This window comes from Cynara cardunculus (assembly GCF_001531365.2).
Source record: "Cynara cardunculus var. scolymus isolate 2C chromosome LG 11, CcrdV1, whole genome shotgun sequence".
Classification (NCBI taxonomy): Eukaryota; Viridiplantae; Streptophyta; class Magnoliopsida; order Asterales; family Asteraceae; genus Cynara; species Cynara cardunculus.
The window spans coordinates 1,720,031-1,734,253 of NC_037538.1; the positions used below are offsets into that span (position 1 = coordinate 1,720,031).

Genomic DNA, 14,223 nt, shown 5'->3' on the forward strand with positions numbered 1-14,223 from the left:
TGTGATAATCATGTGATTATCACACAATTATCACATTATCGCTTTTATCAACACGATTTAGTGTGATATGGGTGTGATAATCATGTGATTATCACACAATTATCACAAGGATTCCGCTCGGCTAGGGTTAACTTAGAAAATCGACTACCGATTTGGTGTGATATGDGTRTGATAATCATGTGATATCACTATCATAACAGCGCACTCGATTTGATCATGGTTTCAATCGGTTAGGATTAGACGATCACACATTTATCACAATGATTACGGGCGAAATCCACTAAACGATTTGGTGTGATATGGGTGTRATAATCATGTRATATCACTATTATAACATCACTTGCGCACTAAATTTGATCATAGTTTGGATCGGTTAGGGTTAGACAATCACACATTTATCACAACGATTACTCATGGTTTCGATAGGTTATGGTTACACTTCATTGATTATGGTTTCGATWGGTTATGGTTACACTTCATTGATTATGGTTTCGATAGGTTATGGTTACACAATCACACAATTATCACAAGGGGAGAGGGGAGAGTGAAAAAGAACGTGCAGGAAAAAAAGGGATAATTATGACTAATTAAAATAAAATAAAATTTATAAAATTAATTAATTACATTACTGCCCTTATTAATTTATTTATATTTAATATAARTTAATTTATTAATTAAAAAAGTTTGAGGTTATTAGATTGTTCTCGCATTTTCRTAAATCACAGGGGTTCTCGTTTGAACCTCCACCTATATATATATGTGTGTGTGTAACCTCTAAAAATGAAAAGAGTTCCATATCATCCATTGGATCTAAAAGAATCATTATCCTCACCAAGTAAGACTCTTGATCTGTCTCTCTTACTGGATAAGATTCTCGGTCATTGTTAATTTGTTATGTTCACCCGGTAAAACAATTGAATCAGTAAACACTTACCAAGGCAAGTGTTTGTAAACCTTCCCTTTGTGTCCTAAAAAGAATAACTGTAACAGGATATTGTAGGATTTGAAACAATACTATAATCAAAAGAATTCGGTGAATCCGTAATAAATAAAGCCACTGAACATGGAAAATTTATGCCACAATCGTCAAAGTGATGAAAAATGACCAAAACTCTGACAAGACTCGTGTTTTGCCAACACAACTCTTGGTGATCCACTCCACAGAAACCTCACAAGCATAAATGATGATGATGATGACAAACATCTACAATACTTGTACAATATACACAAAATGCTATAACAACCCAAAAACCAAATATGCAACTTTTCTTCCCATCTCACTCTCGAACACAACCAGACAACCCATCCGTGGTTGCTGCACGACATCACCCTGAAAAAAATGAATGGCACAAAACATCTCTTATGGCGCAAAGAATGGACGATACATTCAAAACCAATGTCATTGGACACACCAACTGGATTTGCATCTCGTATTTATATCATCATCATCATCATGACAATGATGCTATGATGAGAGCACAGATTGTATCGCAAGTTGCTGCTGGGGCTGCAAGGATGAATATGTTGAAGCAAAGGTAGCAGGCGGCAGAGTTTGTTGAAGCCGTCTCAGAAGGTTGACTATGCGGTTAATGGTTTGTTCTGTCGCAAGATCCTTGCCGGCACAAAGAATCTATAATGCATAGAAGTTTCCATTAATAAAGAAACAAATCTAGGTCAGCCAAACACATTTGATTGGAACATTTTTAAAAAGCAGGCAGATAAAGACATAATTACTCCAATAGAATTATAGTTGACAATATAATTTCATAGGTGCAATTTGGTATTAATTAACAAGGGATGGTGGGCTAGTTCATGTGTCAAACTCAAAATATGCTCTCTTGTATTAGTTTAGTTGTTTTCAGGAGAATATTCAACTGCTTTATTAACAAACGACTTTCTTGTTTACGTTTCACGAGCTCAGATGATAGATTCCCCTTCTAGACTATCATATGAAATAATTCTACATATATACTTGTTTGGTGTACTATTCAGGATAATTGTACTTCTTTGTAAGGAGCAAAACACTTGTACTTCTTTGTAAGGAGCAAAACACATGCAACTTGGTTCTATAATTCTCCCAAATTTGAGGCGATTTGTGCACCTATAAGGCATCATCATCTTAAATATATAATCCTTTCAAAATGGAGATGTTCTTGATTGATGCCTATATACGTCTAAAAAAAGTATACTCCACTTTCTGGGTACTACGGCTCTCTCAAAAGTCACTTTTTTCACGGAAAAATAAGTCGTGTATCTAACTAGAAATGTATAGTTAAACCGTTGATTAAGAAGAAGAAAACTAACCTCAGCAAATACAGAAACAATTTTTGGGACATACTGGTTGTTGGGTCCCAGTAGCTCCATGTCCGACCTGTGTACAAGGAGCTGAGTTGGTTAACTTAGAAGCATAAAGGAGATGCGCTACAACAGAAAGAAAAAGAGGGAGAACCGATAGAAAATAATATGGTCCCACTTGCCTTTCGACCATTGAACAAAGCAGCTCATGAACAACTTTAGCCTCAATAAGGTCTCCTTTGATTGGCAAACAGCTTAACCAAGCAGGAATAACCTGCCAAACAACATCATATATCATAAAGCCATACAATTACCCTCGCTGTTCTCAAATATTCACTAGTTGCTATTTCAGCAGTCATCAAAAACAGCATACAGGGTTCTAACTTCTAAGGGCCCAGCTGTCATCTAGAAGCATGGAGTACGATATCTCATTATATTTATGTTAATACCAATTTTAGAACTCCAACATGACTGAGGTTTCTAATTAGAACAGCATACACCCATGGACTATAAATGTATATATGGCAGACAAATCCACAAACATTTTTATGAACAACAATAATAACCAGTTAACCACCACCTTTCACAAGTAAAATAAAGTAGGCACCAACCTGAGCCGAGTCAATACTATCACGATGAAAATGACATATTTTCCCCAGAGCAGAAACAGCATTATCATATGCCATCACATTCTCAGGCTGGAGAGCATTAGGGTGTCTTATTACAACATTTAGCCTTGAAAGAGCCTCTGGAAAAGGAAGGGCAGGGCAGAAGTCAAGTAAATATAGAATGCAAAAGATAAAACTTATCTAGAAACCCTCATATTTACCTCCAATCAGTGGTTTAATAACAGAACCGCCATACTCTGCACACACTCCAAGCCCATATACAGCTGCCTGTAAAGAAAATCATATGAATCAGCTCATAAGGGTGGTGCCCGATTGGTTTGAGCTTGGGCTCCAAAGGTCAAAAGTGCCTGGAGTTGCCAGGTTTGAATCCAAGGAGGAATAAAAATCCCCTTGTGGCCACGGAGGTTCATATGCGGTGACTTCGTGCTACCCGCGAAGCGGGTGGTCGCCCTGGGATTAGTCGGCTCGCATAGCGGGTTGAACATCTAGGTTAAAACAGCAACTAAACACAAAATCCAGTTTAGTAATCAAGCAAACCTGTCGGACATCTGGATTCTCATCATTGCACACTTCAAGAAGGAAGGGAAGATATGTATCATAATACCTGTTTGCATATAAAACAGGAAAACAAAAACCAAGGTTTACACAGGATAATTAGGCAAGCATTCTCAAGTGCAATACTGGAGAGGTAACCATACTTTAGAGCTGATTCACGACACTGCTCTGCAACATCATCAAAGATGCAAATAGCAATCCTCCTTTCTTCAGCTGTTTTGTCCTTGCCCTTAAGTTAAAAGTAAACATGGGAGTTGTTATTTACTAAAAAAACAGAAATTCCTGAATAGAGAAATAACCAAGTTAAGCAAAAAGAAACAAGATTCTAGTTAGATTGATAATTAGCACACTTACCCACATAGGCATTAAATATGATGACATCTCATCAAAGAAAGGCAAGAAGGAGGCTTTAAATGTTTTTATCAACGTGCCCAAGATTTCACCAATCTGTAACAGAGAATTAGGGAGGGATAGAAACATTGTTTTAGTATATTGCACGTTAACCATAATAGGAAATAGGACAACACTTATTTTGCGGTCAATAGGGAAAAAAGGTTGTGTCGAAGAACAAACTTGGTCAAAGACTTCTTCTTCTTGCTCATTTTCCTCTTTAAGCAATTCTCCTTCCTCAGCATCAAAATCTTCAGCTTTAGCCCTCTCCGCTCTTTCTGTTTTTCTGCTTGAACTGGCTGTGATTACCTGCTTTATCTCATCAACAATACTTCTGACCTGGTTTTCGTCTAAAAGTGGTCCAGAGATCTGAACGCGTATTGAAAGATGCAGTTAGAACACGTGAATAATATACACTAGCTTTGAAGAGGATAAGAAAAACAGAGATATTGATCACCATGATCTGGAAAGTGGTTAGGAATTAGATTACATAGTGTCTCTCTAACGAGATTCAGAGAAAAGCTTGCATTCACCTTCAACCACCACCCACCAAGTGCAGGCAAAGACCCAAATGGATACACAGAGACTTATATTTTGTGAAATCAAAAGGGAAAGTTGTCTTTTCTCTTTAAGAAGAAGCTCAATTTTAAAAGGTAAGGATTTTAACACTATTATAACCCTGAGTACAATGATATGGCGCTAAAATTATTCCACTTGAACTACCTCAAAGCAATAGTGAGGTATAAATTTGATTTACCAGAATCACAATTATTATAAAGCAAAAACATATATCCCACTGTAGTCCAGTCATCGTCCCAGGCCTTAGGACAAAAAGTAAAGGCTAGTTTATTTTACTCCAATTCTATTTAACAAGTAATTTGAATAACTCTCCTTATCTTACTACTGATAGTAACATCCTCCATCTCTTCTATATATATTTCCTTTTATGATTAGAGGCATTTAGCAAGAGACAGACCACTATATGAAAAGACAAGTAATCTGAAAACTTCCAGCCTATTAGAAGCAAAAGGACTGCAAACTACACCGACACTCATCATGTGGGTCATAACTTGCAAAGTGAAGCAATCAGAGGGACCAGAGTTATTTCTGCTGTACTTCTAGTTCAATTGACAACCCATTGTCAATACAGATTCTGTTCACAGAGCACTTAACAATATGAATTCAACATCACTGTCTAATGCTATAAGAACTATGATTATTAATCCACAACTTCTATGAACACATTAGCTGTGGAGCTTACAACATAACAAGAAAGAAAACTTCAGAAAGAAATCAACCAACCTGTATACATTCGTTTAAAGCATCCAGCATACTTGCACAGATTTCTGTATCAGGTTCCTGTTAAGATATAATTCATTTGCAAATACAGTTAACACATCTCTTCACGCATACAGATAAAGGAAAACAAAGAAAATGGACGAAGGAGAAATGGCACTAAAATATAAATAACATCACCTTATGCAAAGCTTCCACCAAAGATGGAACTATATAGTCAGACAGCTGCTTTATATAAGATTCATTACGACCTTGAGCAAGCCCCTTCTCTATGGCTAATTTTGCAGAGCGCAACAATTCCGGCATGGCTAGAAAAAAATTACATCCCATTAAAAAAAAGTCGTGTATCCAGTCCTTTGGAAAACGTACAAGAAAAGAGACAAAAAAAAACCTGAAACAGCCGCCTTCCTAACTTCTTCATGAAAATAAAATTTGAGAAGTGGCACCAAGGTTGGGGCAACCTGGTATGCATATGGATAAGTAACTGGTTGTACCAAAACAACTATAATAGATGAACAATTATGCAAGAACCAACCTGGTCAATCCATGGATAAAAACCCTCCTTCAACTCGTCTGCATAACAACACAACATGTTGCAAGCAGTAGCTTTCTCCTCTAAGACGCTAGTCTTGATCCCAATTCTTTTATCACCAAGTGTGATGGTCTCCATACTGCACGGCATGCAACTCACATTATTATTCAGAATAAATGTTAGCAATGGAGCTACCTTACTCCACCATCCTTGATTATTCTAAATCCATGTGATCACTTAAAGAGTGATATATTATGAATAAATACGACAATAAAGAAATGTGAACATATAACAGTCTCCCAAACCTGCCTTTTGTGGCCCCATACCACTGTTTACCAGTGTTGTTGGAGGTACTCCTGGGTATGAGGCACTGATGTACACCAACAGATTAAGAACCATAAGTTTACTGGTAACGGAATGGTTCCACTAGAATAGGAATGAATATGATTAAGCAGCAGTATCCGACTTTCCAGAGGTCAGACTCAGACTCTCTCTTAATGGCTCATGCCCAATTTATGTTTACAAAACCGAATACCCTCCTGATGCCCTTTGCTTGTTACTTATACTATTTGCCGACATATCCAGCCCGAACTAACAATTCTTACCTACATTTTCTGGACCCTTCTAGAATGCCCCTGTACTATTCATCCATCACATGTATTATTTGAAGTTAAAAGTTATTCGTATATAACAAATTTGATAAAATGCTTATTTGAACTTTTTCAGAGGTTTTCAATTTAATCAAGCAGCTGTAATACATACGCAATGCACAGACATACATGTGAATTGTGACGAAACAGCCCCTCTACCCCTTGAGGTAGAAGAAAGGTTTGCATACATCCTACTCCTAGAACCCACCTCTGGGTGGGATATATTGTTTTTGCTTGGTTTGGATGTTCATGTGATATCCTTGTTGATTGTTCAGTGTATGAATGTAATATTAATGGCAGTAGACTGTAAGATTTTGATACTAAGGCAGTATTAACACTTATTCATATTAGTTAAAACATGAAATCACGTATATGTATTTGCATTTTCTTATAAAGTGATTAAAACATGAAATAACGTATATGAAATCAAGTAAATTCTAAACTGATTAATCCAATTGTCAAGTGTTCAAAGTCAATTCTGAACATCCAAAATAGCGACTTAATGGCCTGACTGAGCACCCTAAATTTTTAGACTTGTTTCAGATTAAACAAGTTAATTCATCAAGTGTGGGTGCTGGTGTAAAAAGTAGAAGAAAATAATTAAAGGCATGTTGCAGAATACAACACATAAAGAGCCTTATAAGAACTATGCCTTCCCTATCTCATTCATGCTGCAAGACCAACCACTATGCAAGGCATATAAAGCTGAAGGTACAGCATGTGGCATAACCAAATTAAAAGAATTGTTTAATCAAGAACATACGATACCTTTCGTCATCAGATTCATCAATTTCATTATCTGAATCTGCTGAGGTAATGATCACATCAGGTTTGAGTTGAGCGGACTGAAGCAAAGGAGGCATGACAACGCTCATATAAGGGAGGAAGTCCTGCCCCAAGCACTTGCATAGCCTGGCCCATGCCTGCAGTACCAGAGAGTGACAGACAAGGGGGATGAGCACAAGCTTATAAACATCACCATAAATGTGCTTTGAATCAGAATAACACCTACTTGAAGCATGTAACTGGTGGTGGGATCATCAGTCTCCATTGGAGATCCTTGCAAGGACATGAGCACTTCCATCACCTTAAAGGACAATCAGAAACCATTACCATGATTATTTATGAAATTAATCAAGTAGGAAGAAAATATTTCAAAAACCACGGTACCAGCTGTAGATAAAATGAAAAGGTCAACAAGTAAATAAAGCATAGGATATTATATGATTTCTGTAATATGTATAAGGAAAAACATGAGATAACTAGGTCATCAAGTAACATGCAAGTAATGCAAACATTACAAAACCATTACGTCCCAATGGTTTGCTAAGATTTAAAATGAAATTTTTAATACAAAACAAATGGAAGCATACCTGCTTAGCGTCATCTCTAAATTTTTCCTTTCCAACAGCCATTCCAACCAAGCTAATGCATTCCATCGCTTTTGCTCGAAGCATGCGATTAGCCTTATCATTTGCATTCACTAAGATGGCTTTCAAGTAGGGCATAACTGCATCATAGTACTTTTGGAAGTGTTCCTATTCATGCGCCAAGCATTGAGTGAGACATCCAATCTAAAGTTCTAATGCTACAAAGAAACACTTGAAATGTGAAGTTACCTGTGATGAATCAGCAACCGATGCTAGAGCAGTCAAGGCCCCTTCTTGTACCATTTGCTTACCGTTCTGCAAAAAACAAATCATTAATGCAAATAAACAAACTGGATGTCTTCCAATGAATGAAAGAAAAAACAGTATATGATCTTATTTATGCTCGTATAAATTGCAAACTCCACCCCCATCAATTTACCTGCAACAATACAAGCAGTTTGCTCACTATTCCATCCAGGTAAGGAGTCAAGATATCAGGGGTGCAGTTCTCACTGAAATTAAGCACTGCTGAAGCAGCATGTGCCTGCAAAACAGAAAATAAAGATGTCACAAAGTGAAAACAGGAGGTAAAACGCTCTGTTAGCAGACTCCTCACTCAACACTGATCAAGCTGGTGCTGATCAGCGATGGGGCTATGTCAACCATAGCAATATATCAGTTTGCAAGAAACCAATACATGCTACATATTTAAAGATGTCACACAAAAAATTGGTTAGGCAGATGTGCAAGGTAATAGGTCCTAACAATAAACAACAAACAAAAGTGAGGGTGGAAGTGTATTCAAGATGTTAGACGTCAATTAAATCCATGGACGAGAACATACCATGCAACCTTACTGACAAATATATCAGTACAAAAAAGAAAGCAGAAAGGAAACAAGGTGTGCTGAAATTGCAAATAAGCGGGATAATGGATCAGATAGAAAGAGCTCAACACTTGAATATGTCTAAGCCATACAAACCATGGATTAGTTTGTTACTGGATGGGTACTGTTTATTCAAACTAGTTTCACTTACATCACATGTCAGGCTGTAACTCAACCTTGTCTTGTCTAAGAAAATAATTCATAGACCATTAAAACCCTCCCTTCTTTAATGTGCATTACAAAACAAATATGTGTTTTATCACTAGAACATCAATATTTATGGAAAGAGAACCCCTCATCTGCAGATGAGTTTGTTGCTGGATGAGCAGTATTTATTCAAACTACTCTTGTTTACTATGTATATCAGGCTGTAACCCAACTTTGTCTTATCTAAAAAATGTGTAAAATACAGTTAAAATCCTCCATTCCTTAATGTGCATCACAAAGTAAAAATGCCTTTGTTGTTGAATCATCAATAATTATTGAAACTGAGCCTTTCACATATGCTGCGGAGTTCTGATGTTTAGTTTGATAAATTGATAGTAAAGTATCTAGTGTCCTTTGTGCATAGGGAGTTGTACATATGCTGGAAAATTCTTTCTCTTAAGTTGTAACCAGTGCATTCAAAGGGGCGCCTAACAATTTCATTACTTTCTATTTTGACTTGTACATTAAGCATGTAGTCCAAAAGGGCATTACCCTTTTGGCTCAGCATAATCAGAAAATTGTTTGAATGTATCTTCTTAGTTCTTAGTATTTGTGTCTTGTGCAAGACTTTAACTGTTAATTGTTTCATCTTATCTATATTGTAAACTGATGTAACAAAGTATCAACCCGACCAACCGAACCCGTATGGTTTGGGTTGGGTTGTTTGTATGGGTTGGGTCAAGATTTTTTAAACCACAAACATTGGATTGGGTTGTTCAAATACCTTCAACCCAGCCAACCCAAATCAGTATCTATGTGCAGGTTCTATTGTTTCCATATACGCTTCTATAATTACAGCAGACCAGCACATCCATAAATAGCACCACTTACCTGAACTCGCGGATTATGGAAGTCATCCATGGCAGTAGCTAGAGCTGGCAGCACTACTTGGTGGTACTGAACTTGCAAATCTGGACCTAAATCTGTGGCCAATTGTCCGATTGCATTAATTGCAGCCCATCTCACACGTGGGTGAGGATCTTGGAATGAATTTAAAACCATAGACACCACTTGTTCCAAATTCTTGATCATCACCTGCATCACCAAGTCAATGAGAAGATCACAGGCAGCATTGGAAGCTGTATTGCCTTAAAAAAAAACATGAGGAAAAAAAATGAGCTAACAATATGCAAAGAAACTATCAGTTAAGTGGTTTTGGCTAGCAGAGAACATCTGTATTAAAAGGTTGGCATACTAATTCAACTATGCAAATGCAGTTATTTTCATGTTAACCAATGCTGAACTAGCGAATCAAACTTGACCGAAACCACATAATAAAATTCCAAAAAAAGTGCCACCTTTGAGCATCCCTCGGCTATCTGTGCAAGAGCAATCAGTGCAGCATGATGTTTCTGCCACTCGGGGGCAGCCAAGTATGCAGGCAACTGCTCAGATGCAACAGGGACAACAGTATTCCCACCTAAAGCAATAGCCAACCGATCCAAGCACTCCTGCCCAACACTGTAATTACTCGACTCTCCTGCATCCTCGTCCTCATTGTCTGCTGTATGCCAAGCAGGTTCATCCTCGATATCCAACAACATCTTCAACAAAATACCAAACAACCTGCTGATAAACTGAGGCAGCTTCCTCATCATACCAGGCGCCCTCTCTCTAGCTTCTGCTAGCGTGATCACAAACTCAATTGCTAGATGCCTTGTCCCCTCTTCTAGGGTCTCTGCCTCAGCTATCTGCAACATAGACCCCACCACTTCCACCAACTGCCTCCTCAAGAACCTGGGTTCAGTCCCAGCCAACTCAATCAACAACTCCAATGCCTCTTGAGCAGTAGCCTCTTGCCCACCATTCAAAGCTTCAGTCAATGTCGTCATCATTGCTGGAAGCAAGTCCTGGAACCGATCCCTATCACCAGAACTGGACAAACACTGAATAAAATTAATTACAGCACTTAAAGCGGCAATCCTCACGTCTGAACTCCCCGACGTAGTCAGACACTGCAAAAACACGCCATGAAGATGTTTTATATGTGGAATTAATGTTTCCCCAATGTATTGTGACAACTGCGCAAATATCAAGAACGCAGATTCCTGAAGCTTAGGAGAATCGGAAGACACGCACTGAAACATAAAGGGCAACAGTTCCGGCCAGCCGTTATCAGGCAGGATACTCGAAGCCAGTTCCGAAATCGTATCGCATAGCTTCTTCATTATCGTCTTCGCTTCTTCTTGTTGCACACAAGTCAAAAGAATGGATTTAAGTGAAGATTGAGTCGCCGGAGATAACCTATTCCATATCAACGAATCGTCCTGAGTTAACTGCTTCCGTAACAGAATTGCTGACATGGCACGAGCTTCCATGTGAGGAGAGAGTTGTAGCAGGTGACCCAGTTTGAGAAATAGCGAGTTCGGATCAGTTTGTTTGCATAGATTGAATATAAGCTCCGCTTGCGATCGTTGCTCGTTCGATGAAGACATGAGGTGAGAGATTAGGGTTTCGAACGGCGCTGGATCGGCTCCGAGTATCGCCGCCAGTTGTGCTTGCTGAACCTGAGGATCCATTTCAGCAAAAGTGATCTCCGGTTGCAATCGATGGGTAGATGCGATTAGCAGTGACGCTGAAGATGACGACGGTGGAGGAACTGGATGGCTTGTTTGGATTGGGGCGGAGGACCAGTTAGGGCAAAGCGGCTTAGAAGGGGTAGTAGTAGTAGGGGTAAAAAGGGTAAGAGCAATTCCTTATACTCGAATATTGAAATTAATTGCGGGAGTTATTTACACAAATGGTCCTTCTAATATTTTCGAACATGCAACTCTAGTCCTTTGTCTTTCAATCAATCAGTTTGGTATTTGAATGGAAACTTTTTAAGGTGCAATTGATATCTAGAAATAATAGAAAACAATATAATAAGATATAATTGTTCAGCGTTTGATAAGACAAGACTCAATAAATTAGAAAAAATAAAATTAGAGGTCTTCGTCTAAACTGTCAAACCGCACAAACAACACCACAAAACACGATTTAGATATTTCGCGGTGCAGTTTGTGGTTTTCATTCTTAACAAACCGCATTATGCGGTACGGTTTGTGGTCTTGAGTTATCAAACTACGGTTCAAACCGTACCGCATCTCGCATTTGATTTTTAAATGAATTAAGAAAGTATATAAAAAAGATAAATTTTAAATAATTAGTTTGATACTAATATCAATATTTTTTTCAATTTTTTATGATATATTCATATTTATATTTTATTCAAAAATAAAACTTTATTGTTTTCTTAAAACCACATAAAACTGTATTATAATATTAACTGGGATAACAATAAATAAAATGGAACATTATAATAGAGATGTATATCGCTGCATGGTGCGAGTATCATTATAGTACTTTAAAATATGTTTACAACATTTGTTTTGTAATAATCAATTAATAAACCATATTTTAATTATAATTTATGTAAAAAAATGTTTATAAATAATATAATTCGATTTTATTCTAAATCATGCTAACCAAACGCAACAAAGATTCTATATCTTTTTACGAAATCAAAATCACTCAAAAACATTATGTCAACTATATACCACTAAAAGTTTCAGTTCCATGAACTGTATTTGATAAAGCGACATTTATATGGTTCGTTATAATTATAAAGGAAATCATAGTAAATTACAAGTTTTTGTAACAGATATGGTCATTTTCACAAATATTTGCTTTAAGACCTTGAATGTGTCAATTACGTTTTTCATTTAAAATTGACGGGATACTGTCATTTTCACAAATATTTGCTTTAAAATCTTGAAACGTGTCAGTTTTATTTTTTATTTAAAATTGGCGGGATAGTGAAATAGTTTTCTTTGTTAGATCGAAGGATTTTTTTACCACTGAGTCGTTAAGGAATATTGTTGTGAACGTTCAAATCTGTATATAATGTTGAAACCTTTCATCTCTTTGTCTCTCTATAAAGGATATTTTAAGAGTAACCGGAAGGGGTTCAACATATTTCACCATATATATATATATATATATATATTCGTTAATTATTGGTGGCTGTATCAACTTGTATGCACCTTGACTAATCATACGAGGATCCAAAATTAGCAATCTCCGAAGGACAAAGACCCAAAATTTTATACTTAAGCTACTACTTGAATCAATTATAATCTAATATTTTTCATAATGCATACAACCGCTCACAAAGCAAAGCATCAAGCAGTAGTTTTCAGTAATGGGTTAAAACCGAATGTCATATGATTAAACAATGACGACCCTATCGTAGATCGTAACTGGGCCGATGAAGATAATAACATGGGCCAAGGCCCATACAGTTTACCTAATAATATATTTAGCATAAATTATTACAAATATTGTGATAATGGAGATACTTTGCACTTAGGGGAACATGGTAGCTTTCATTAAATAAACAAAAGATACATTGTTTAAGTTTTATTGAAATTGCTATGAAGCCCTTAAACTTTTAAAATGTTATTTTTAAGCCAAAAGTATAAAGTTTTACACGTTAGGCCCATAAGGTGGGTTCAAGGGAGAATGCTAAAAAAATTTGAGAACAAGAGAACCATCAAAACTGTTAGTTTGTTTTAATCTAACGATTATAAATTATAGGTACTATTACATTTTTGCCGAAACTATGTCCACGATCATGTGAATGGTTTTATCCGGATATGAAACATCTATTCTTTAAATCCAAAACTATCTAACGATTGTTCTTCATTTTTTTATTCTCCTCCCCCCCCTCTATGTGTGTTTGTGTATATAGAGAGCTAGCTTATAGTGAGAAATTCCAGTGAGAAAGAGAGTTAAGATGAGAAATGTAAAAGAGATTTCCACTATTGAATGCACATTAGAATGAGATGCACCAAATCAATCCTCGTATCAATCACGACTCATGGGTAAATTTGAGATCAAAGATGATCAATGGTCTAGATTTTTTTTTACGCTTTTCACCATAACTCTACTTCTCACACGATTTTTCACATATACACACATGTGTATATACACACACACACACATATATATATCGAAAATTATGATTTTGTCATGTCTTTTGATGATTAAAAAAGTAACATAAAGAACCGAGAGTTAGCGGCTACATCTTAGGGGTTGTTTGTTTATGGTTTAACGATCATGGTATGAATGGCTTATTCGTTTAACCACATCAAATGCTTGTTCATAGCTTAATGGTTAAACTCGCATTATTTTATCTTTATTATTTAAACCATTACCTCATTGCTTAATTCTTTAGCCACTTATAGTTTTTTTTCCAACCTTGCGCCTCCTCTCAAGAATCCTGAACCTCACCTTGACACCTCAACCACGTCCTTGCTACTCGGTGCCTTAACCTCGCATGTCATACCTTGCTTTCTCTTTCTCCTCAATTGCTCCCTCCTCGCCATTGATTGTTTGTATCCTCCTTCGCTGTGTGATCTACTGTTTCTTT

The 14,223-nt window shown here is 36.8% G+C and overlaps 1 protein-coding gene across 1 annotated transcript; it reads right to left on the reverse strand.

The window, feature by feature from the left end:
- Positions 1–1,017: 1,017 nt before the first annotated feature.
- LOC112520801 (importin-5-like) lies at positions 1,018–11,578 on the reverse strand. The gene is made up of 20 exons (XM_025129375.1): positions 10,109–11,578; positions 9,642–9,845; positions 8,157–8,261; positions 7,967–8,032; positions 7,721–7,885; positions 7,360–7,434; positions 7,116–7,270; positions 5,701–5,836; positions 5,557–5,626; positions 5,346–5,473; positions 5,172–5,228; positions 4,053–4,238; positions 3,834–3,926; positions 3,623–3,708; positions 3,462–3,528; positions 3,125–3,191; positions 2,907–3,043; positions 2,478–2,569; positions 2,305–2,371; positions 1,018–1,630 (listed from the first exon to the last, which is right to left on the reverse strand). Exons 1-20 carry the CDS (start codon positions 11,327–11,329, stop codon positions 1,466–1,468), a joined length of 3,342 nt encoding a protein of 1,113 aa, XP_024985143.1. The 5' UTR covers positions 11,330–11,578; the 3' UTR covers positions 1,018–1,465.
- Between the last annotated feature and the right edge of the window lie 2,645 nt (positions 11,579–14,223).

Bases quoted from the DNA above. Each gene is read 5' to 3' on its own strand.
- LOC112520801 (XM_025129375.1), bottom strand. From the start codon at position 11,329: ATGGATCCTCAGGTTCAGCAAGCACAACTGGCGGCGATACTCGGAGCC. The intron at 5,837-7,115 runs GTATCGTATGTT...CATGCCGTGCAG, and splicing joins GATGAATCTGATGACGAAAG to TATGGAGACCATCACACTTG. The intron at 3,529-3,622 runs GTATGGTTACCT...ATATGCAAACAG, and splicing joins TGTCGTGAATCAGCTCTAAA to GTATTATGATACATATCTTC.